At 32.4% G+C, this 27,394-nt stretch overlaps 1 protein-coding gene across 1 annotated transcript in view; it reads left to right on the plus strand.

Annotated features, from left to right (window-relative positions):
* LOC108911922 (interleukin-1 receptor-like 1) overlaps nt 1–24,118 on the plus strand; it is a gene marked incomplete at its 5' end in the record, with an annotated part of 143,668 nt that extends 119,550 nt beyond the window's left edge. Inside the window, 2 exons of the mRNA XM_018716998.1 lie at nt 13,277–13,391; nt 23,033–24,118. Of these exons, the coding sequence (XP_018572514.1) occupies nt 13,277–13,391; nt 23,033–23,494 (577 nt within the window). The remainder of the gene's footprint in view (nt 1–13,276; nt 13,392–23,032) is intronic.
* Between the last annotated feature and the right edge of the window lie 3,276 nt (nt 24,119–27,394).

The following is a 27,394-nucleotide window of genomic DNA, read 5'->3' on the forward strand; positions in this document are numbered from 1 at the left end:
TTTTGTGCTGCTTGGGAAACCGTCAAACCGACCTTACCATTTGAGTTCAGGTGTTTCAATGCATTATGGAACTCAAAGGGCTCCTCTTGACGGCATCATAAGTCAGTTCATGACACATGTTGTGCCAAATATTTATCTGTTTTGTTTTTTATTTATTAGACTAATAATGAGACTAGGAAAGCTAATGAAAAGCGTAACTATTTTTAAAAATATGTACGTGTATCGAAAACATCATTTTTGTACACTTGTTTATTCTCTGTCCTGTCAAATTGACCACATCACTGTCGCAAGTAAATATCCCAATAAAACTGATTTATAAAGCTTTATGAAAATTGTATTTGCATGGAAAAGAATAGTAAATAATAATTTAAAATAAAAAAACTATGTAAATATATATCGGTATTAATAAATGTTTCGCTTTACAATAAAATATGTAACATAATAATATTATACTGTACATTTTTATAGTAATTTAAACATATTAATTTCTAAACCGGACATAAAGTTATCGATAACACAGGCCAACAAGGAAAAAATTCCAGAGATCAGACACTACGTTTCCGAAGGCATTTGGCGCGCTGAATCCGAATCTGGCCTCAGAATTGATCCATCACCCTAGGTTTCCGAGATATTCTAACCTAAAAATGCAAAAAACACGTATTTTTGCTATTTTCAAAGTTATGTAACTTGGCGAAAAATTTTTTTTTCTCAAAACTGAAAATATCATTGGAAACTACTATCTTTCCCCTTCAAAACGCATTTTTTTTATTTGTAAAAAGCTTTATTTTTCGCGGAGATATCGTCGATTAAAGATGATCAGTATAGCTTCCTTATTAAACCATGGCTATAACACAATATCACTAAGCGCTACAAGCCTTAGAGGGCTCGCAGCGCTTAGTGTTATTGGGCAATAGAGTTTGAAGTTAACCTTCCTGACTATTAGGGCTCACAGCGCTTAGTGTCGTGGGGTTATAGGGCTTGGGATTAACCTTCCAGACATATAGGGCTTGGGGTTAACCTTCCTGACGATTAGGGCTCGCAGCGCTTAGTGTTGTGGGGTTATAGGGCTTGGGGTTAACGTTCCTAACAATTAGGGCTAGCAGCGCTCAGTGTTATGGGGTTAGCCATGATGTAATAATATAGACATACTGGTCATCTTAAATTGACGATATCTCCGCGAAAAATAGAGCTTTTTCCAAATAAAAAAATGCGTTTTGAAGGGGAAAGATAGTCGTTTACAATGATGTTTTCAGTTTTGAGAAAAAAAAATTTTTCGCCAAGTTACATAACCTTGAATATAGAAAAAGTACGTGTTTTTGCACTTTTAGGTTAGAATATCTCGGAAACCTAGGGTGATGGATCAATTCAGATTCGGATTCAGCGCGCCAAATGCCTTCGGAAGCGTAGTGTCTGATCTCTGAATTTTTTTTTTTTAAATTTTGTCGGCCTGTGTAATTTATAGTTCTATTTAATTATCCTTAATTTTCCAACATAAAATTAAATATTTGTATGGATAATTATTATCAACATATAGGTTTTAAAATAAACTATGTACAATTTAATACTAACGTAAAACATACATACATTAACTAATTCAATAATTGTCAAAAATATAGAGAACAAAAATAACTGGCTTAACACAAAACAAAGTATCATAATAGCAAATATTTTTTAAATTATCTTTTAATAATAAGAAAAATCTAATAGTTCAATGATAATTTAATAATTAAAAGAATTTTTTCGGTAATACAGAATATGTGCAGACAAACTACTAATTACGGAAGGTAATTGTTTGGTATTATGGATTAACTATATCAATTATACCTAAATAGATTTATTTAATAAATGTTTTAAATTATATCGTTAAATATATGAGCAAATGTCACTGCACATCTAAATGTTGCAGACAATATAAATTTCAATGTAATATACTAGTTTTTTTTTTGGTTCTTTAATCCCTATCCTTTTGGATATATCTCATATTTGATTTAAACAATCATGTATGATGATCTGTGTCCCTATTGAAATTATTACCTATACTTTTTTCCAAAACACCCTGTATACAGACTGAGCCATCATTAGATATGAAACTTAACTAAAGCTTCTTCAGACCAAACCAAAGTGTTTAACCAAGTATACCCAGTACCAAGCTTTCAAAGAATTTGTATTAATTAATTTCATTATAACTTCCTCACATTTGAAGATGTCTGTTCAGAAAATAACCGAAATTTTATACATTATTATTGGTCCCTGTCTCCTTTAAAGTACTCCCTTCGCCTATTCACACACTTTTCCTAGAGGTGTTTCCATTTCGCGTAGCTGTCCTATATAACTGTTTGAAGTGGCCTTTATAGTATGTGACGAATTTGCTTTGACGTCATCAATAGTTTGAAAAATGTGTCCTTTCAGCACTGATTTTAGTTTCGGAAATAAGAAAAAATCATAAGCCAGGGCTGGCGAGTGAGGAGGGTGAAGGAGGACATCAATCTGATTTGTGGCAGAAAACTCACGAACTGATAAAGCTGATTGTGCGGGCGCATTGTCATGGTGCAAGAATCATAAAACGAGGAACATATTTTGTTGCAACTCCATGAATGTTCAACTTTTCAGTCAAAATTTTATGGAATGACCCAATTGAGACGCTAACCTATTCTGCAATTTCTCCGACAGTCAATCGGCGATTTGAATACACCAAATCTTTGACTTTCTGAACATAGGAGCCATGGAGACTATACAAGGAGCCCGACCTCCATGTAAACAAAAATCTTACAAAATAAGAGGGCGCTAGTGTTCCATATGTCCCATATGTAGAGAGGGGAGATAAAAAGCGGCAGTTTGAATTATAAATCAATCATGTAATTTTTGTAATGTGTTAAAAATTTTAAAATAAATAATGTAAGCTACTTTGAATTATATAAATCATGAAAATATGTCATTCCGGACTGTAATTAAACTAAATAGATAATAGAAAATATTAGCTTTGTGAGAAGAATTTGGTGTTCGTAGAAAGAAACTAGTTTTCAAGGAATTTATGACGTGATCTTGTTAATATTAACCTATAAGTAAGGTTTATGTTTTTGATAATTACTTTGTTAAAGATTTTAGTTTAATGTTAGTAAAAAATAGTCACATTTTATACAGGAAGTTGCCTTTAAAAAAATAGTAATTCTTGTATTAATAATATGGAATTTTTACTTGTGGTAATAAAAAATAGAATATAAAAAAACTCGGTGTTTTAAATAAACTTTTTAAAATATTACAGATGTCCGATTTTGAGTCCAGTGATTCAGATGACTTATTAGACGCATTGTCCAGCTTGAGAGTGGTGATGAAATAGATTTATTCTAAGAAACAGATAGAGTAAAAAATAAGAACTACTTTGAAATTATTGTACCTGAATATAGTGGCCAAGTTTTTTTAACATTTCCATGTTAGCATATGGGAAGTAGCTAACAGAATTGAAGAAAAATTTGCCATTTCTAATTATTTCACCCATGATTCTGGTAAATTTTGCATTGCCTTAAGCTCTACAACAACCAGAAAAGTTACATACTTGCTAAGTAACTTGTCTCCATAAATTATAGAATGGCCGAGATAATGAGGCAGTTGTAATCGAACAATATTTTGCCCAATATGAATTTCCAGAGCAGGTTATAGGAATAATTGATGGGAAAGGAATTCATATAAGATAGAGTATATCACAATCCATATTTTTTTTGAATAACCAATAATATACTATATTATAGTGTAACTGAAAACTGACTATGGAAAGTCGATAAATTATGGTTGGACAATTTCTAAGCTGATTGCCATGTTGTCGGTTTAGACTTCTCAATGCTTCGAGAGTCATATCGCTCTCTTCTCAAAATGTCAAGAAGCTTAAAACAACATAACCAATTGATACCAAAATTTTAACAAAATATAGGTACTCCATTATAAAGGTCACAAAAACTAGGTAATCTAAATATTTTATAACTGTTTAAAATCGATTAGTTTTCTGGGTATATATTTTAAAATTGCTGTAAAATTTAATTCTACTTTCGTAAAATTGTTGATTTAATTCGAACGTAACATGGTTCCATGACTTATTTCAAGGTAGAGTATAGACCAAAATTAATAAGGTATTATAAAGAAATATTTTAGCAATGTTCTATATTTTTGTTACATATTTTGTAAAAATAAAATGTTTATCTACCAAAGATTTCAATGTTTTATTAATTGAATCAAAAAAACGAAATTATTTGTGCCTAATTAAAATAAAATAAATATTTATTCATAACAAACAAGTAACAAAGTAAATATATATTACAAATAAAACAACTTAAAAATAAGTAATACGTGTCAGTCTATCTTCTTAAAATTTCATTTTGTTCATGAAGCAATTGATTTCCATGTTTAAATATTTAGTAAAAGTAGTCAATTACCAATACAGATCGATCAGCATCAATTACTACACGTATCCTCTCTTTAAATTTTATATGATATCTGAATTTCAATCAGTTTTTTACTAACAGGAAAGAAACAGCAACTAATTGGAAATGATTTATTCAATTCAGTAATGATAATAGCGATGTCACCAGCAAGAATTATATGAAAGATACGAATTTAATTATTTATGCACGTAATATAAATTACAAGAATATGTAGAAATAAATAAAGTATACTTTGTTGCTATTGTCAATATTATGTGAACATATTCATAGTTGCTTTGTCGAGACCTCATCACACGTCAACAGAACTTTTCTTTTATTAGATTATACAGGACAGGATGCTCACTTTCTAGTATAATCTCATCGTAACTTAATTGCTCTTGATTTACTTGCTGTTCTTGTTGTTGTTGTTGTTGTTGTTGTTGTTGTTGTTGTTGTTGTTGTAACTGTTGCTCTTGTTGTAGCTGCTGCACCTGTTGTTGCTGGTGTAGCGGATGCTCTTGCTGTTGATGCTGCTGCAAAATATATAAAGAAACAATGCATCATTCAATTATACAATATTTTCACTTATGAAATCTTTCTATTTAAAAATTTCTCTACCGTATTAAGAATCAAAGAAGCTGCTTCCAACTTCCGAATTATTCGACCTTTTGCCATAATATTAACCCACTATTCGGTCAAGTTGTAATATAGAACTGCTGGACATCATTAGATTGAAAATGCAGATCACAAACGTACTGTTTTATTTTAAATCTGTTGACAGTCATTCACTTCACATACTATTACCATATTTAAATTATTTTCGAAACTTTTTATTTACCATTTATAAAAACAAATTGTAATAATTATTGACTTGACTTCTAGTTTTTAGGTTAGTATACCTCCCCGCTCCCCAATATATCTATTAAACTCAATATAAATAAAATAAAATTGGTTATTTGCTTACTTCACTCGTATTTATGAAGCTACATTCATTTGGGTCATATGGAACACTAGCGCCACCCCAACTTCTGCCATTTCTTGGACAAATTTTGTCAATTTTCCCGTATGAGTTCGTGCTCCTTATCTAGTCTCCATGATAGGAGCCATCAGTTGAAGCTTAAGACATTTTGGTCGAGAATCATCTTCAATTGACTGACGACTACCATTCGTAACATTGCGTACCACCCAGATCATCATCTCCGTAAACTTGTTTCAAAAGTTGAAACGTTTCCGTGAATATCAAAAATCCAAGAACATGTGGTTACAAAGGAGGTTAAGCGCAATGCTATACTATAGCAGGATCATATTCCATGCAAATTAATAAATCATTGCCTGTCAAGGTATCCAGTGCAGTACGGTTTTAAGGGGTTTAAAAATTGAATAATTTCTTTATGCATTATAAAGGGATGAAAGGATCAGTTAACGTCTAGTAGCCCCGTTTCTATAAAAATCCTTTTATTCTCATAAACTATTTATTTTAAATGTAATTTATTCAATTTGTTTTTTAGATTCCACATATGTACTACATTTTACCTCTGTACGCGCCACTATTGTTTACTTGTTTTTTGGAGACGGTCTGTGATTTACGACCAAGCTCGCCAGGTTAGTACTTATTTGACGTATAACCGACCATTCCGTGCACCTGAGCGACTGCAGCTACTACCAGAACACAGTGCGTATGAAGCGGTATTTCAGATTTTGCATTCAATTTCATTTTAAATTTGAAATGGTTCATCTTACGCGTCCTAAAAATTATAACACGATTTTCCTTTGATAAACGAACGACAATTTTTTGCTCTACTTTACATCGAATACGATCCTACTATAAATATCTCCATTAGCGTGTAATTTAAAAAGTCGGTTATTTTCTGGAGAAACCTCTCCCTTATTTTTACCTGACGAATATCCCGTTGCAGTTTTCGCACATCTAGAAGGAGACTTGATATAAAATCACCCTCAATGTATACGAATGTAATTCGGGTACTCTTCAATAAAGGACTATTTTTAAACGACTTAAAATTTGTTATTAAACTTAGTTTAAACTTATAAAAATGACACTTTCTTTAACATTATTCTCTTCCGGATTAAATTTGATCCTGAAGAAAATGAATTTGCTTGATAAACAAAAATTGCGTTAGTAGAGAGAGAAGGAATCTTGGTAAAACAATTTCTATGTAAAATGTTGTGATCTGAATTTGAATTTGCGATGGACGCCTCTAAAATTAAAAAGCCCTACTTCAACAGATTGCCATTAAAACCTAGCAGACGTTGATAACTTAACAGAGTAAAGTAGGATTAATTTAGTGCATGGCGGGAGAGCCAAATTGCTGCATAACATAATTCGTATCCCCTTAATAAAGTCCTTAAGATGATTACTAGAATTCCTGAACGTTGGGCATGATTATTTAGAGGCATATAACTTAGAAATTTAGCGGAAGCGCGGCAGGAAGCTGGTGATGAAGGCGGCTGTCGTAAAAGTAGTATTGGCGACGGTGGCGGGGGATAAAGACGGCGTTTTAACAGATTGACTCATAAAATCTTACCACGTGCTCTACGTTCCAAGTGGCGTCCCAGATTCGTCTATTTTATTGTATCGTTCGTCATTATCCTCCGGTCGCTATTATTTGAGGAAATAGTCTTTGTTTTAGTATTAATTTGCCAATGAACAGCGACACGTAAATGTTTCAAATTTATTGGAGATCTGAATCTTAAGTTGATCTATTGTGATATACAGGGTGTCCCGTTTATAGTACAAAAAACTGGAGATTAAGTTGTCGTTGGCACAACAGTTGGTATAATGGACTGGTACAAATAAATTTCTTCATTGAATGATATTATTGAGATTTTTCGTACGTTCTCGGAAATTTTTCTCAAATAACTCGATTACAAGGGGCCAAGAAGACTAACTACTGTTCAGTCCATTAAAATGCATAAGATAAAAAATAAATTTTTCTAGCAGTAGGATTTTCGGGATGTAGATGTAGAAGATGTAAAATGATTCGTGTAGTGTTAAAAAGACCTTCTAGATGACTAGAAGCTCTTTTAAAAAAAACTGTTAATTGTTAATTCCAACAGATATAGACTGTTCAGAAAAGTGAAAATAAGTAAATATCAATGTCGGGGAACAATATTACAGACATAGAATTAAGTTTGATAGCACAGTTTGGTTCAAATTTACAAAAGTAGGTGAAATTTGTAGAATGTTTGAAAATGAACGTAGAAAAAAGATACAGACTTCAAAATTTAGAGAAAATTATGTAGAATCAGAATATGTATGAGTCATGCTGCAAAAACATGCATAACGTCATAATTTTTAATTAAAAATTTCGCAAAAGTATAATATGACGTCTTCATAGTAACAAACTCTTTTGTCATCAGTTTATAAAAACTAAAATAGGGCTTGTAGTAGCCAGTCTTTCATAATTTGCCAAACAGTAAACACCGTTTACCAACGAACCAAAATAATTTCTGAAAATTTATGTACGCGCCTAAAGTATGGAATAAATTCAGTAAAAACGAAATAAATTTTTTTTGGGAAAAATTCTCGAACACGTCGATTATTAATTTAAATAAAAAATAGATATTTTAGCATAAAAGGCGATTTTCATTCGTCATTTGTTTTCGAGTAATGACGTCATCGACATTTGTTTTATATAGCAACCCCCTATTTTTTTTTGGATTCTGAAAGATCGTTTCCTTGTCGATCCGACAGTATTAAAATGTTGCCATCTTACATAGGAAAGTTTTCGAGTAAATGACGATTGAATGTTAGAAAACGTAAATTTTATTCATTAAAAAGATAACAATTTCTATGTCAAGCAAATACAATTCATTAAGTTTTCTACCTAAATTAAGTGTTCGAATTGCCACCGACCGACTTCTTGACAATACGCAAGACTGTGTAGAAATTTTTCATGCACATTATGAATTATTTCTGGGGTAACTGTGTATTTCATCTATAATACAATTTTGGAGTTCTTCTAAATTATGTGGTCTATTAACGTACACTTTGGAGTTTAAATAGCCCCATAAGAAATAATCCAGGGGTGTAAGATCTGGGGATCTCGCGGGTCATTCCATCGATCCTCGTCTGCCGATCCATAGTGCGGAGGTGCACCGTCTTGCTGAAACCATATGGTGTCATCAGTAATATCAGGGTCATTATTGTTAGGAAAAATTACTGCAAGCGCTGGAACAAGGTCATTTTGTAAAAACTCTTAATATCTTTCTCCTGTAAGGGTTCCTTCAAAGAAGAAAGGCCCTACTATTCTGTTGTCAACTATTCCAGCCCACACATTTAATTTCTGTTGGAGTTGGATATGTGTCTCTGCCATCCAATGAGGATTTTCCCGACTCCAATACCTGCAAGTTTGACGGTTCACTGTACCATTGAGACAAAACGTGGCCTCGTCTGAAAAAAGTATTTGCAAAAGTATTTGCCGGTGTAAATCTCTATTTACACAAAAGTGTAAGCGGCGGTCGGGATCGTCTTCATCAAAATGTTCTGTTTGTGATCTTCACTAACGCTTGGACGTCCAGGTTTTAGAATATCTACAACATTGCCAGTTTCTTTAAATTTAGATTCTATCTTACTCACTGTTGATTGGCTGATACGGCGATTTGGATGTTTTTCATTAAATAAATCGCAAACTTCCTGCTGCGTTCTAGTCTTATCCCTTGTAAATAAAATTGTAAATAAAATTTAAAAAATTATAAAAACAAAAAAACTTCTTCTTATAACAATAACAACAATATTAAGTCACAAATAATTAAATAAACGGATAGTTAAATTGTTACCTTCAGGGTGTCCCGAAATTCATGCAACAAAATTTGGTCACAGATTCTTAAGACAAATTTAGGGGACCCGTATATTTTATTTTTGCCAAGTGGCCCCCTCTTTCGGAGTTACAGCCCCCTGAAGTCCGCCCCTAAGAATAATATTTTTTTATATCTCAGAACCCTGTTGTACGAGAATCACTAAATTTGGTGGGGTTTTATGACATGTGGAATCTGATGGTGCTACGTTTTTTAGAAAGAAAAAAAAATACGGGTCCCCTAAATTTGTCTTAAGATCTATGACCAAATTTTGTTGCATGAATTTCGGGACACCCTGTATAATTACGTACTCATATTTGTAACGTACAATATAAGTTATGGCAATCTATTCGTCCGATCAGTTCACCAATTCCTTTAATCGAGACGACTACTTAATGTTAGTAGCAGTCCGTCAAGGTTGAAAACTGAAAGCCCAAACCTGTCATCCAAAGACGCTTAAAAAACTGTGAATATATGAGACACTTTACAACTAACTGTAATTCCTTGTAATATCGGGTGTGCAAGATATGGATTTTACACCACTTGTGCAGTAAAGTGTTGCCAACATGAAAAATAAAAGTCAGCGTGACAGTTGACGTTGACAGTTCAAGGTTATTCAATACGAAGCGCTTAATGACAGAACAACGGATATTAATTATTGAGCATTATTTTTAAAACAACTACAGTTCGCAATTTTCGTACCAAATATTGTCGGAATAGTAATTTAACTTCATCAACTACTGAAAATAGATTAAATGAAATATTCAGTAAGACTGGATTAGTGATCTTAAATACCCAACCGTCTCTGGTTCAACACAAAACATTGAAGCAGTTCGTGAGAATATTGCTGAGAGTTCAGAAATACAGGGTGTCCCGTAAAGTATGTTACAAACTTTGGGTGGTGATAGTACATAAAAAAATATGACTAAAAACTCTAATAAACATAACCTAACCTCTTAAACGCACCATTTTGAAGTTACAGACCTTCAAAGGTGCAACTATAAAAGTAGTTTTTATGACGTAACTCTTTGTTGGAAAAAGAAAACTTAATGAAATTTTCAGGGGCTAATCAGCTTTAGGAAATCAATAAATAATGCGGATATGAATAAAATCGAGAAAGCAGAAGGGTGTTTTTTTATCACCCTGTATCCTATTTTTTGCTAAAAAAAATTTTTCTGCAAAGGTACAGCAAGTATCATAAGATTTTTAGAAAGACCATTAAATTTAGAAATTTTTTTGTCTCTTGTGTTTTTTATGTAAAATGTTTAGTTTTCTAGTAAATTTACAAAATGCAGAGAGATGAGTGCTTCCGAATTATTTACATACATTTCTTAAGCCTAGTGAATTTTTAAGAATACAATCAATTTCCAAAATAATTTTTTTAATTAAGTAACCAAAACAGAACTAAAACAAAATATGTTATTATAATAAATGTTGAAATTGACCTCCTTCTGCATCGATACATGCTGTCAGTCTCTTTATAAAGTTAAATCTGACTCTTTGGAATATGAATAGACTATTTCTTATTAAATTAAAGGTTTCTACAATTCGCAGTCTAAGTTGATCTTCTGTATCAACAGGGGTTGCATAAACTTGAGATTTCGCGTGTCCCCAAAGATAAAAATCGACAGGATTCAAGTCCGGTGATCGCGGTGGCCAGGCTATTGGTGCATTATATCCTCTTCCAATCCATCGATTAGGAAACCGCATATGTAGATACTCTCTAACATGAACACTGAAATGCGCAGGTGCCCCGTCATGGAGGTACCACATGTATTGTCTCAAATTTAAAGGAACATTTTCCATTAACTCAGGGAGATGGTTTTCTAGGAAGTTTAAATATTCTACTGCATCAAGCCTTTGAGGTAGAAAGAAAGGCCCGAGCAAATAGTCACCTATTATTCCAGCCCATACGTTGACTGAGAATCGGTGTTGGTGATGACTATCAATGGTAGCATGAGGATTTTCGTCTGACCATGCATGTGCATTGTGCAAGTTCAGTAAACCATCTCGTGTAAAGGTGGCTTCATCGGTAAATAAAATGGAGCTAATAAATTCCACATTATGTTGGTGATGGTTAAGTATTATTCGGCAGAATTCTAGGCGTCGGGGAAGATCTTCAGGCATTAAATGTTGCACTTTTTGGAGATGGTAGGCATAAAGGCCGTTTTCCTTCAAAACACGCCAAACTGACATTCTGGAAAGCTGTAACTGATTAGCTGCCCTTCGCACACTTTCTCCCGGATTTTGTTCAAAAGATCTCAAAATTTGTTCATCTTGCGCGGGTAGTCTTCTAGCAATTCTACCACAATGTATGTAACGGGGTACCACACTACCAGTTTCAATAATCCGTCTGTGAATCCGAGTAAATAATTGTGTAGACGGCTGACGTCTCTGCGGATAACGTTCTATGTATGTTCTTCGAGCAGCTGTTGCATTTCCATTACATAATCCATAAATAAAATGCATTTCGGCATATTCTTGATTAGTAAAACGATTGTTATCCGCCATTGTACTCACAAATTAATAATTCGTCAACAGACACGATTAAAATATGGTAACAAATGTCAACTATGTTAAAAGTGACAGGCGCCTACTTTTTGAATACGTCAAATTTAACACCTAGCGGTGAGTAAACTCCCTTTGCATTTTGTAAATTTATTAGAAAACTAATCATTTTACATAAAAAATGCAAGAGACAAAAAAATTTCTAAATTCAATGGTCTTTCTAAAAATCTTATGATATTTGCTGTATCTTTGCAGAAAAATTTTTTTTGGCAAAAAATAGGATACAGGGTGATAAAAAAACACCCTTCCGCTTTCTCAATTTTATTAATATCCACATTATTTATTGGCTTCCTAAAGCTGACTAGTCCCTGAAAATTTCATTATGTTTTCTTTTTCCAACAAAGAGTTACGTCACAAAAACTACTTTTGTAGTTGCACCTTTTAAGGCCTATAACTTCAAAACGGTGCGTTTAAGAGGTTATGTTTATTAGAGTTTTTAGTCATATTTTTTTATGTACTATCACCACCCAAAGTTTGTAACATACTTTACGGGACACCCTGTCTAAATTCAACATTCATGGTCAAGAATTGGACATTCTGAGAAGCTGTATAAAGTATATTCATATTGCCACGAAAGATTTACATCTTCATGCTTACAAAGTTCAATTGATTCAAGGACTGAAGCCTAGTGATCACGCAGAACGAAGAGAGTTCGATGAATGAATCCTAGGACAATTGCATGCTGATTTTTCGAACAAAAGCATCTTCATCTTGATGGATTCGTTAGTGGACAAAATTGTAGCATTTAGTTAGGGTTCATAAATTTCACGAGTGATTGTTGAGAACCAAATGCATCCACAACGTGTCACTGTTTGGTGCACATTTTGGACTGGAGGCATCATCTGGCCATTCTTCTTCGAAAATGCCGCTGGCCAAGCAATAACAGCTAATGGTGCTCGCTATAGCGTCATGATAATATACAATTTTTTGTGCCTAAATTGCAAGATATAGATGTAGACGACAAGAAGGTGCCATATGCTATACAGCACGAGAAACAATTCAGTTATTACATGAGTCATTTCTTGGTCGTGTAATTTCTCGTTTTGGTGATCAGAATTGGCTACCCAGATCATGGAATTTAACGCTGTTGAACTTTTTTGTTTGGGGTTTTTTGAAGTCTAAGGTTTATGCCACGACGAGCCACTCATTGAAGTAAGTAACTGAACACTGTATCAGTGAAATTCAGTCGCATTTATACAAAACGGTCATGGAAAATTTCTACAAAAAAGTGCATGTGCCAACAAGGTCGTGGAGATCTTTTACCCTATATATTATTCCATTCATACTTACTGTATATTTTATAAATGAATAAAAAAATTACAATTTTTAATTAAAATCATATGTTTTCTATTAAAATTACTTCTTGCGTGAATTATGAAATACGCTTTATGTTCGATGTATCTGTGTCTTATTCATTATATTCCGTGATGCCTGCCCCAAGACAAAGATATGACTTAGTTAATTGCATTTTCGTGTTTCAGCCAAAAAGTGGACATAGAAAAGACAACGACAGGTCCAGGCGGCATTCCGGCCGACGCCATCTACACGACGACGCCACGGGGAGGCCACCACGGAGGCAGCCCAGAGGCGATGAAGGTACGTCTCGCCGCTATGGTGCTGCAACCCCCCACTAGAGTGTAGCACTGCACCTTTGGACCGCGGCGGGGGGTGCCCGTCTTAGGACACGGCCGGCCCGCCACGGTCATCGAGTACAAGTGTTAACTGTCTTGAAACTGGTTTCGTAAATAGACAAGACTCGTTCCAAATTGTGTATCGAATAGGCTAGGTTTCTATAAATCTTTGATATTTCACGATTTCTTAGTTCATACCGACTGTCATGAACCTGATGGGATATTTACTTCTAACTATAGATAAGCAGTATCAGTTTTAATGACATGATTTCTTGGCAATATAGTTTGAACAACCGAAATGTTAAGCAAGTGTTTAACTAAAAGTTTAATAAACCGCATTGCGTCAGTTTCAAGTAACTTAAATTTTCGAATTAATGGATTTCATCTAAATTTCGATACAATAAAATTGAATGTAACGTCTAAATTTTCTGTCATTGCAACAGTTCTCGTAGATGTTAAATTTTAAGTTAAGTTAAAATGTTAAGTTGAGCTTTTAAACAAATATTCAATTTTCCTTTATATCTACAGAATGTCTTTCTTTTGCCACTCTCTTCTTTAATCGTTACTTTGCCTTATCTTATCTTATTTTAGTTCTGTTTCCTTTCCAAAATTCTTTGCTTTTATCCGATATGTAATTTTCATTTTTATGACATCCTCCCACGAAATTGTTCAAATAAAATCAGCTTCACGGATCTTTTTCTATGTAGGTAGTTTTGTCCCATATAATCTTTGTTTTAATCTCTTCCGATGGTCAAACTGTAAGATATGGCTTCCTCATGATATTTTCCAAATCATTTGAATTTAATATTTGTCTTAATATTTCATTATAGTTTACTCATAGCTGATTTATTCATTGCATACTTTTTTCTATTTCTTTAACTCAACCAAGGTTTTAATTGAAGACTTACTTACTTTAACGGGCTAAATCGGAATCTGTTTTACTCCAGCATGATTAAAGTAAATCTCTAAAAATTGCTGAAAATCTCGAAATCGTGGAAAAGCGGACTAATGAGCATCAGCAATGTTTTGAAAAAAAAAATTTCTTGACCAAGATAAAACCTTAATCTTTATTTTAATGGTCTGAAATACTGAAAATGTTTAGAAAACTAATATCGAAAGTTGTACTAAATGAAGAAATTGGACCTGTCCAAGCCTTAACTCAATGTACTTTGTGCATCTTCATAAGTACTTTGAAAAAAAAACAGAAGTGATTGAAACGTACGTGTGGGTTGTAGACCAATTTTGAATGAATTTCTCTTTTCAGGAATCAACAAAAATCTACCATTATCCCAATTGCCCTAATATCTTCTTTCAATCTCATTCAGGTCTTGGTTCATCCTGCTCCTTGCTATAATCACCTAAATTTGCAGTAGTTCAAGTGGGAATCCAAGAAATGAACTTTCCATTCGTTAAACTTTCTAAGCGTTGGTATTTTCTTATCTGCTATAATAGTATCTAAATCTTGGATATTGTGGTTCTCTAAAAAGTTTTAAGCGACGTTGCTAAAGCTGAGCCACGTTGCTTTCTCAATATATGTTATTGTTGTTATGAAATTGCCATGAAACTCTTTAGGATTTGAGGTCTGTCGAAGATGCATTTTTACAATTTTGCATGCATCACTTAAATTCCAAAATTATCTAGGTGGATTTTGGAAATTGGATATAACTTCCATTTTTATTAAAACTATTCATCACAGCAAACTTGGAAACTGTATTTTTTTTAATAAGAGCATTCAACTCTTTCTGATTAAATGGATTTGAACGTTTTGTTTCACCTGCTGGTGCGTATTCGTCCGCACTTTCTTCTGATTCAGTTTCATTCTTTTCCTTTTCCGCTTCAACATTGTCCGTACTTCCGATTCCCTCTTCTGACCTTTCACCATCAATTACTTCTTATCTTCGTATTGAATTAATATCAGTCTTCTGATGACTGTGTTATCAATCTTATAGCTGCTGTTGTGATTTCAGCAGTGTACTTTTTTGTTTTTTACCGATTCAGCATGGTAAAAAAATTTACACATGCTATTAGGAAGCCATGCATTGTCTGGAAAGACAAATTCTGTACCAGTTTAAATAATTTTATTCAAAATATTGCTGATGCTCATTAGGTCGGCTTTTTTCGAGATGTTCAGTAATTTTTAGAAATTTTCTTAATTTCTGTGCGTGTTGGAGTAAAACTAACTGCGGACTCGAATTCAAAACAACAAAATACATATAACTGGCCTCCAGGTTAGCTTTTATGTTTATTTTTAAAAGGTAGTGGATCGATACGTCTTTAAAGACAATCAGACAATCACTGTTGCGACTTGCTAATCTATGAAACTTAAAAGTTCGGTTAATTTCAATAATTAGTTCTAAGTGATTAGTTTTTTATTTGACATTAAGCTTTAAAATCTCTTTAAGCAACTAAATTTAATTCCCGAATTGGCGTGACTGAAAATATATCACTGGAATTAATTTTACAAAATTACTGGGATTAACCATCTGCTTGCCAATAAAAAGTAAGCTGTATATTCGTAATAAATGTACAATGTCTAAAATATTTAATTCTTTACAGTCGCTTTTTTAATTTGCTGTTCCGAAATAAATAAATATTTCGGTACTAATATTACTATCTAAAACTGCTAAGTATTCGCCAAAAAAACTTGTTTTAAATGGATGTTTTGAAATGTAATGGCATCCTTTTTCTAAAAGAATTAAATTAAGATGAATTCATAACCTTAACGACTAGAAACAAAATTGTTTTTATTTAAACAATGAGTTTCATAATTACTATCGAAATAAATGAAATAGACCCTTGAGTTTGAAAACCGAAATTTGAACCATATATAACCTCACTATTACTCTATTATGTGCTAAAATTTCAGTTAGTTTCTTTGTCCCATTTTTTAGTTATTAATGAAAATGTTGAAAAAATCACGGTTTTCTGCCTACAAAATTGATACCTCTCACTTTAACTCGTCGTAATTTTTTTGTTAATTGATAAAAAAAATTCCAAATTTTTACTAAAGATAAGTCGAACTATTGTCTTTAGTACTCTGAAGGTCATTTGTCTCAAAAGCTCTTATTTTTTTTATTTTTAAGCAAAACAGAAGGGAGTGCTATATCCGTAAATACTGCGTTAAAGAAAAACTGACATACGTAGGAAATAACTGTAAACAACAATCTGAGAAAAATTGTTAAAAAAATTACGACGAGTTAAAGTGAGAGGTATCAATTTTGTAGGCAGAAAATCGTGATTTTTTCAACATTTTTATTAATAACTAAAAAATGGGATAACGAAACTAACTGAAATTTTAACAAAGAATAGAGTAATAGTGAGTATACATGGTCCAAATTTCAAATTTTTTTGCCTCTACGTTTTCTTAATATAGGTTTCTAAACTCAGGGATCTATTTCATTTATTTCGATAGTAGTCGCGTATAAAATAAATATTTTCATTGTTAATAAACTGTAATTTTCATATAAGATATTACAAGTTTTCATTAGTAAAAGAAAAACATTATTTCCATATCGGAAATGTAGAGCCAATCAACTTACTTTGATTCTTTTTATTTCACCATTCGGTAGGTAGTGCTTTTTTATATAATAGAGGTGCAAAATATTTTGGAAATGTTGAGGTTATGTATTCATCTGATTTCATTATTGAATATTGACACATATTTTTCTATTGTACCTAGTTGCCGATATGTTAAGAAACTGATACTGCTTATATTAAGCCCAAAAAGAATATATTACAGATTGCGGACGTCGTGATCTACATTTTATACCAAATAGAAAAAGTAATGAATTGCTAATGTTCAAAAAATTGTGTACTATAATTGATAGTGTACAAAAATAAATACTATCATATACAATGACATTTTTTAATAACATGTTATGCCTCTTTCACCATAAAATGCTGTTGGAAAAAAAATGGATGAAGATCTTCAGTAGGAAAATATTTTTGTTCGATAAAGTTTTGAAAATATGTAAACTATGGTAATCGCTAGAAACTTCATTGAATATTTCAATCTCAAACAGATTTAATCTATTAAAGTAGGTATTAAAGGAAGGTTTTCAAAATGAATTTTGATAAACATAGTCATTTAGAAGAACGGATGAGATTTAAAGAAAATATTTACGAAATGGAAATTTCAAAACAGTTTTCATGCTGGTCACTGCCAAGTCTGTCTCTTGGGCACTGTGTGCACACCATTCCATTTTTACCCAATACTCAAAGTTTTTTTTCTGAATTCGTTTTTAGCATCTCATGTGGTGCAGACAAAGAATGAACCGATCATTTCTTACAATTATGTTTAAACATACATTGTCTGGATCACTTTCATTTAGCAACTGCTTGTAACTAATTCGTTTTGTTTTATTATTTTCATGAAACATCTAGAACTACCATTAGATAATTTTAGCATTGTACAATTCCAAATTTTGTAACATTTACTACTTCCTTGACCGCCTATTTTCACATTTTATTACAAATTAGTGTCAGAATCGATTTCGCTTTATTTTAAATTCCATCGGAAACAGAGATTTCTTCTTATTAAAACGAATCATGTAAATACTTGTGAAAATTTGATAACTATAATGTCATAGACAATAATCGTAGCGTAAAAGACAGGGTAGGAAATCTCTATTTTCCTTCGATAATTGTGTTAGATCCAACTCCAGAATACTATTGGAAGGAGTAGAAGACATGTTTGTAAATAATAGAGAATGATTTAATATTTTGTGAACACTAAGGCACTATGCACCATGTATATAATGCACATGCACAGTAAAACACACACTGTAGCTTTGACGTGTTTTCTTTGGTTTTCCTTTGGAAGGTATACAGTTCCTTCTATAAATAAAACATTATCGTGGAATTAAATTTTCAGCACAGTCATTCCTATTTTATTTCTCTTTTATAGCCGTCTTGAAAATGTGGTAAATGTCCCGGAATCATTTATATACTTTATTAGGTTTAAAAAGAAAATTGAATTCGTCGAGAATAATGTTTTACTTGTAGATTGAAAAAAATCTAGCACCAGTACACCACAGTATTTTATCATCCATTTTATACGACAGTTTTTACATATCTAAATTGTTCGTACCTTAATTATAAATGGTGAATGTGCTGGATATTAAATAATAATGAAACTGTCGTATGGTGAATATGAATGACATTTATGGTCTGCTGTGTTAAGTTCAGGAACTTGATTTCATTGCAAAAATAGAATGGGACCAACAAAGTATATTTGGAAAAGAAAATTTAATGTAAATACTAAAAGGTGTGGAGGCAACGAATGAAATTCAATAAAAATGCATAAAATAATTATTAGATCCCCCTTGTAACCCAAAAATTTGAAATATTTTATGCCAAGGTAGCTCGACGAGTATTTTTAAGTGCTGCACCTGATGTGGGGTAGTTTTGGAACATGAATTTATTTCTAATAGGTAAAACGAACAGGATCATTCACCTAACAATCAACACCCTTATCGTTTTTACCTTTCCATTTAGACAATAATTGTAGAAGCCAAAGCCTTAGTAACTTTTCCTGCGATATTGAAGAAGTATAAAAAAGATACAATTGAATGTTGAGTTTCTGAGACGTAAACTAAACCTCTGTTTTCTTAAATGGAACATATTTGTCGTGTTTTGAAATCCCCTGTTTTTTCCTGATTGACAGTTTGCACAATGTTTTGATTTATTTACTGACCCTCCACAATGGGTAAAGCCATGGAACCAATGCGTGTGTGCTCTTCCGCTGTTAGATTTACAAACAATTTATAACTAACAATTATTCTTAATTGATAATATTAACTGCGTTCAACAGTTTCCTCTTTAGGTCATATAAATTACTAGGTCGTTCCTTGTTTACTTTATTTTCCAGAATCTCTCATAATACCCTAGATGGGGCAAGAGAAAAAAAGAGTGAAAAAAACCCTTTGTTTAGAACGTATATATTATGTATTTGCGCTATGGCGCAGAAGGTTAAGGTTAAGTAAAAGCCAAAACAGTGACAATACAAGGATTGCCTTTTACATTTCGGAAATAGAGAAAATATATATATAGCTTTATTGTTTTTCAAAATGTTCTCCAAGAAGATTAATACACTTTTGCATGCGCTTGAACCAATTATCGAAGCTGTTTTTCCATTCCCATTGAAGTTTCTCTGTGAGTCGATGTGTGACAGCTCGCATTGTCTTGGTGGAGAATGATGCATTTTTAGTGGTTGATTTCCCAATTTTTCCGAAGACTTCTGGCAAACAAATGGTTGTGTACCATTCAGAATTGACCGTCCGACGTTGCACCAATGGTACAGTTACCACATGTCCGTTATTTCAGAAAAAACTAGCGACTATTTGTTTAAAAGTGCTTCATGCACAAACAACTTTCGATGGATTTAATTCACCTTGAAAGACCCATACAGTCGACTGCTGCTTACTTTCGGACTCATAGATCCATGATACATATGTACTGTTATGATGTCATAGACTTGCTTTGAAGCACCGCGATCGTATTTTTTTTAGCATTTATGTCGACCAATCGACCCGAGCATCTTTTTTTGACGGCCAAATGTTTCTACAATATTGAATGTATGCTGGTCCCACTCATGCCCAAGAATGCCTCAATCTCACGATAAGTCTCATGACGATCTTGCGGATATCAGTGCACGCACAGTATCAATGTTTTCTGGAACAACAACCGATTTTGGACGACCTACCAACAAATTCTTCAGTAAGCGAACCACGACCACGATTGGATTCCGTATACCACCGATATCTTGTGGTTTTTCATCCCTAAAAGCCGAAGTAAGTTCATCAATGCACTGTGGTTGAGATAATGTCGACAGTTGTAAAAAATAATCGCATGAAAATGCTCACAACTTAATTCCATTTTTTGACCGAGATGAATTCTTCAGGTCACTGTAAACAACACAAATAGCGCTTGTACGTCAAAACGCTCTGAGTAAGTATACCCACAAAAAGTCGAACTTTGTGATAGGGTTGTCGGTTGCCAGATAGCATCACCAGGATCGCCCATTCCCGAAATATAAAAAGCAGAACCTCGTGCAATGTGACAGTTCCAATAAGGTAACAATAGTTGTACCTGAGCAGAACTAAGGAACTTAAAATGGTTTTATAGTATTAATGAGCAACATTTTTCGAGTGAAAAAGAACTCTAGATTATTTTATAATTAATATAAGGATATGATAAAGGACTCTTTTTACTTTCTAAGAAACGGGAAATTCTATAGTCCGTAAGAAGTTTTGATTTTACCCCCATGTAGATCTTGCAATGGGGGACTCTGGAAGATAAAGTACACTAGAAACGACCTGATAGCTTATATGACTTAAGAAAGAATATGTTAATACTATCGTTGAGGTGGATAACATAGGGCATTGTCTTTTGTCTAGAACAAAATTATTGAACACCTTTTCTAATAAAATATACAGCATACACTCGCATTGGTTCCATGTCAACTTTGACTTTATGTATGGACAGTAAATAAATCAAAATATGCAAAGCAAATATATGATATATTTATATACAGGCTATTACAAATTCGCTTCTCGTTACACGGATTTCGAAAACGGTAAGAGATACAAACTAGCTTAAATGGGGGCAAAGTTGCGTAATCAGGCGACCAACATTATGCCTCTAAAAAATCAAGGCTAACATGATTAGTTTTCGAAATATTTGAAAAAAAAACGAAATTTTGGAAATCCGTTTTTGTTTCATTTCAGCCTTGTTTGAGGTGATATTGAAAAAAGAAGAACACTTTCTCATGGCCATTTTTTGCTCTCTAAGGAATGGCATAATCAATTTTTATATGTAACGTTTCGTCTCTCCAGTACCATCATCAACTTAATTTTTTTAAATACGGCCCTGGAAATTTTATTACATTTTTTGCAAGCCGTCATGACCCCCAATGCTGTACTGCCTCAGCCCGAACCAGATTCAGACGTTTTGTCTCGAAAAATTCATCTTCAGTGTATTTGTTAAAAAAATTTATCTAATTTTTTTATTTAGATTTCTTTGTTTATCGAATTATCGTACACTGTAAGTGTCGTTAGACCCTGTGAAATCCATCTAGTTATTTAAACTATTTCCATCTGTTACAGATATAATAAATTCCGATAATATTACGCTGATCTTCATTTTCAACCTTTACCAAAACGAAAATATTTTTGAACATTTCCTGAAATTTTTTAAAGAATAATTTTCAGTTGGCGTTTTAGTTGTTTATATGCATTTTTAAGATAATAAAATTAAGATTGTAATAATATTTTTACTTTGGCGCAACAACTTATTGAGTTATGTATGGCCAAGTGAAGGTAATAGTTAATAATAATAAATGTTTTATTGTAACGCGTGATGGTAATAGTTTAAATAACTAGATGGATTTCACAGGGTCTAACGACACTTACAGTGTACGATAATTCAATAAACAAAGAAATCTAAATATATAAATTTACATAAATTTGGAACGAATACACTGAAGATGAATTGTTCGAGACAAAACGTCTGAATCTGCTTTTTTTCAAATATTTCGAATACTAATCATGTTAGCCTTGATTTTTTGGAGACATAATGTTTGTCCTCTGATTACGCAACTTTGCTCCCATTTAAGCTACTTCGTACCTCTTACCGATTCCGAGATTCCTGTAGTGAGAAGCGAATTTGTAATAGCTTGTATTGTTTGATAGCAAAAAAACAAAGCATTTAAAAAACTACAATATACAAGGTGTTTCAATTAAGAAAACACAAGTTAGATTTATATCTCAGAAACACAATACGCAATTGATTTTTTATGTGGTATAGCTTCAGCATTTGCAATATCAGTTCTTTTTAGTTAAGTTACTTCAATTAAATCATTTCATTTTAAAATGTTCGAATTTAATGATGGCATTATGTTTCTCTTGCAAAAATCGCTGGATATAAAATAAAGTTGATTCAAAGTGGTAAAGTTATTCAAAATACTATGTAGATCAAAAGAGTTATGAAATTGTAATATCTTTAGGAGTATTTCATTTAATTGATAAAAATTTGCCCTATATTTGTTTTTGGGCTTTTCACATAAAAATCATTTCCAGTTTTTCTCTAAAGAAAAACATCCCAAAAAAAAAACGTAGGTCAAATAAATGATTTGATATCAAAGTTCATAAAAAATCGACCATAAATGTTATTCCAGCTTGTACATACACTGTATTTACACTGACACTGGTTTTCCACACTCTGCAGACTACTCCCGTCCTGAGCACTTTCTCAAACCACCTCACTTGATTTTAATCCTGATGCCGAGGTCACAGTAAGGATTCGAGCAGCCAACCAATCACATCGCATAACACTATCATTTTACCTATCTACTAGTCATTATTTAAAATTACTATTACATACTACTTCTACTTATGGTTGTCACCCCAATGGACGAATTGTAATTTTACCCATTATAACACTTTATGTAGATCACGCATGCTATTGGAAATGAATGTATAAAGCAATGAGTAAAATTCGACTGACTGGTTACTTTGTACATGTGTAATAAGCGCTTCAAATTGAAAATTCGTTTCCAATACGCGCGGTAGCAACTAACACAATTCTAACATACTGCTGTACATATAGCATCAACCCACAACACTTACATACAATGGTAGAAGTAGTTTAGAAGAGTCAAAACCAAAAGCTGAAAACGTCTACTCTGGTCTCGACACGCAACCAGATAGACCAAAAAGTCGTATATTCTCACCTGATTTCTACGAATCAGACAATGACACCGAAAAAGGTTACCACCAAGACAAATACTATAGCTTTAGTCGATATACTAACCCCAGTACGAAAGACAACTGGTCGTATGCTTCCACAATGGCGATGGGTCCGCATAGACACTCGCTGCCAAATGATAACAAATATGCAAGGCGTTCACTTAACAAAAAATTCAACAAAAAAGACCGCACTCGACCCAGGCCAAAACCGTTACAGTACGAAAATGAAAAGTACTACGACCATGTGTTTCCTAAGAGGGATGGTAGAATAAGCGCGGATATCTTCTACCAACCTAGTAGTTTAGAACATGCCGAATTGTAAATAAAATGTTAGCATATCGTTTTGCGTAAGATTTTTAATCAAGTGTTTAATAAAAATAAAGAATAAACTTATGAAATATTTCAAAATGCTACTTCTATATGTTTATAACAGATTACAAACAAAAAAATCTTACTGAAAATGATATCGATGGCTTTGGATTTCAAAATCTTGCCCCACTTTCTAATCAAAATATTCTAGACAAACTAAGTTTGAGCAACACTTTGGGAATTAAAGGAGAAAGAAATCCAAGCTACAAGAGATTAAATTGTTGTATGTACATTTCCATTTATTTTGTAAATAAACGTGTATAACAAACGTTGCATGATTAATATGTGCATATTATTTCCTGCATATAAATTTCTAGTTTAGCAATTCAAAAATTTATATGAAGGAAAGCATTACCAAAGACTAACTAATAATATATTCTATGATCTTTCTTATTAACATTCGTTTGCTTGCTTGTTTTAACACATCGATATAACTAAATTTATGATGCGAGATGTATCACGAACAAAGTGATCATACTTTTTACAATACGTTTAAAGTTGTGTGTTAGCTGAAATAATTTTATATAAGTTTTTAGTTTTTACTATATGAAATTATCTATGAATTATACTAGAGAAGTAGATATATTCTGATATATGTGATGTTACAATAATTAATATGACTTAATAATTATAACTGTTATAATTAGGCTTTAAATGTAAAATAAAATAATAATTATTGGTATTCGAAAATTATATACTTATGTTAAATGATGAATAAATTAATCAATTTTGTGTCATATTTCTTCTTTGAATGATATATTTTATATGGAAGGATTGCTGTAATTTATTAATTCATTTATATATTTTATGTAGAACCAATTAATTAGTTTAATGTATAAAAATAACATTATGTATGTTAATAATAAATTATTATTAATAAATACTGTTTTCTGTAATTTCTAATTATTATCGTATCTAATTTTTATGTTGATTTTACATGCTTTATACCTTCCCCTCCATTTTTTAACATATACAGGGTGAGTCAGAAAGAATGGGTTAACACTAAGCTGGAGATACTAGACACCAAAATATTATGTTTGAGCTCATCATGCCTTATACGAATGTCGCTGGTTTAAGAAATACAGGGCATTCAAGGTTTATAGTTTTTTTTAAATTTCTCCATAATTGAGAAAGTTTCGATAGCATGACTCTGAAAATTGGTAGTGTTGGGTTTTTTGGTGTGAGAATTACGAATTTGAAGCTTATTTTGACGTTGCTCCAAGAGGGCGCTAGTTTCACCGTATTATTTAGGTAAATGAAAACATGTTTTTTTTTTATTTGTTGAGCTATACTTAAAAAAGTTAAAAATCTAAAAGAACATTCAATTCTACATAAAAAATGTCCTCTTGTTTTAGAATGTGTGTATCTTCAATCGTGAAAACCATTCGTAGCATTGCGTACGACCCGGATCATCATCTCCGTAAGCTTGTTTCAAAAGTTGAAACGTTTCCGTGAAAGTTTTCCTCAGTTTCACGCAAAATTTTACATTACATCGTTGTGATGGTTATTCCAGAAAATCGTACATTTCAAAAGTCGTCACAAACACTTAAACACACTCAAATAATAATATCACAAAGACTAAATGAGATATCAACAACCCAAGAACGTATGGTTACGGAGGAGGAAAAGTACGGTTATTTTTAGACCTTGTATCTTCTATTATTCCAGAATGCAGATTAACAGTATAATTACTTAATTATAAACAGAAATTATGTTTCAAGTCCTTTGTAACATCCTGTGTGATCTTATTTAAATTTTCTCTTTCTATAGGAACATACAGGATGTCAAATATCTATCTAACTTTCGTTTTGTCACGCCTACAGGTGTGCAATGAACATAGGGCTGTGAGAGTTAAAAAAGAGAGAAAATTGAGAAAAATTGCATTCAACTAGAAGGGATAAGACGTAGACATGACAATTCTGATAGCGACTACCTCTTACATATCCGTTGCGCATGTGTGGATGGAACTATCTCAGATGCAAACTTATTTGTGTCAGTCTGTACATATCTTATGTATTATCTTGGCATATGTACAGATCGGTTGCAGATCAACAGCACCGATGCAATAAAATAAGCAAAGTGCGATTATTGATGATAATTGGATGCTTATTTAGACCGTTCAATCTTGTGATATAATAAAGAGGAAAAACATTCTTAGTGCACTTACTAGTTCATTATTATTTTTTAATAGTACTAAAATAAATACACCTGTGTCGTGTTAGGAATTTAATTCTGTTAAAATTCAAGTGAAAATGTCATCCTTTTCCTTCCAAATTTCCTCATTTTAATTTCGCTCAAGTACTCCTCTCTGCTCAAGGCTTTTTCTAAATTTGATGCAATGCAAAATAATAATATTGTATTGACTCCAAAGGGAAGATTAACGGTAATATTTTGACATATTGTATTAAAAGTTATGTGGATTTATTGCTTATTAAATCAAATTTTCTTATATAATTGAAAAATAGGTACATTTATGGCTTCATTAGAAGAAGGGCGCGGTACTGTAAATACAGTTTCTCTTGTGCAATAGTTTGCTGAAATTTATTAGAGAGTATATATTACAGGAACTCAACACCCCTTAGATTATATTATGCCATGGTTATCATCAAGAAGGGGAACATTACCAAGTCGGTATTTACGACATAGGCGTATCTCACAAAACATGCAAACATAATTGTTTAAAGTATACCTACCTGTATTTAATGAACGCCGTAATAAATAATTTGTAATTAAAAGTTTTATAAAATATATCCTTCTAGCGCTTGGTCCTTTTTCGCTATATTTCAAATAGCAGGGTCATGACAGAGACTACAAAAAATAGAAAATACATGTAGTGTATTCTGCTTAATATGCCGTAACTTTTGTATTTATTGAGCGATTTTAATGAATATTCTTTTTGCCAGTACGCATTTAAATTTTATTTAGTTGCAACTTGCCATGATATTAACACAAATAAAACATTTAGTTTAAGATGCATGGCACTTTACTAAAGTTATTAAATATAAACAGAATTGCTGTTTTGTATAGAGTAGAAAGTGGAAAAATATTGAAATTTTCTGTAAATTCAACTTTGACCTTAAATAACTTTTGAAAGAGTAGATTTATCATAAACTGATAAGAAACCTTTTTTATGGAACGTTCAATTCCCTACAAAAAAGTGTTTTGGTCTTATCAGTACACCTATCTGTTGATGAGTTATAAAAAAAGTAAAAAAAAATCCCATATTATTTAAATAGGAAATAGAAAATTGCAATGATGCATTTGTGCACCTCTTGATATTAATATTAAGAGCTCAAATTTTAACAATAACAGGGTCATTTTTTCGACATCTTGAACAATATTTTTGATGTCACTTTTGAAAAAAAATCTTTTCTGAGTTTATAACTGAAAGAACTATAAATCTTTCTGCGCTTATATCTGAATGCCTGTATTAGATTTAAAGCCTTTCTGTTCGGTTATAATTGGGCGCCAAGAAATTTTCGCGCTAGGCATTCGCATTCAAGTCCCTATGGGTAGCATTAAATTCATGGGAATAATATATTTTTGCATTATTTGTAGCCCCATCATTCTAAAATTCGAGAATTATAGCGATTTTAAGCTATTTTTCAGGTTAGAAAATTCTGGTGATTTGCTCAGGCAATTCTGATATCGGATTTGGATTTAGCGAGTCAAAATATATTGGAACACATAGGTGAGACCACAATTTTAAATCGCTGTTAAATCATATCTGGATCATAGAAGCTAATTTATCAATTTTGTGGATTTTTAAACTTTTTTAAGGTTAGGAAGGATTTGTGACCCTATGGATCAAGTCTGACTACGTATTCGTGTTCAGGGGTCAAGATACATGGGA

This window comes from Anoplophora glabripennis, unplaced genomic scaffold (assembly GCF_000390285.2).
Source record: "Anoplophora glabripennis isolate ALB-LARVAE unplaced genomic scaffold, Agla_2.0 scaffold580, whole genome shotgun sequence".
NCBI classification, from domain to species: Eukaryota; Metazoa; Arthropoda; class Insecta; order Coleoptera; family Cerambycidae; genus Anoplophora; species Anoplophora glabripennis.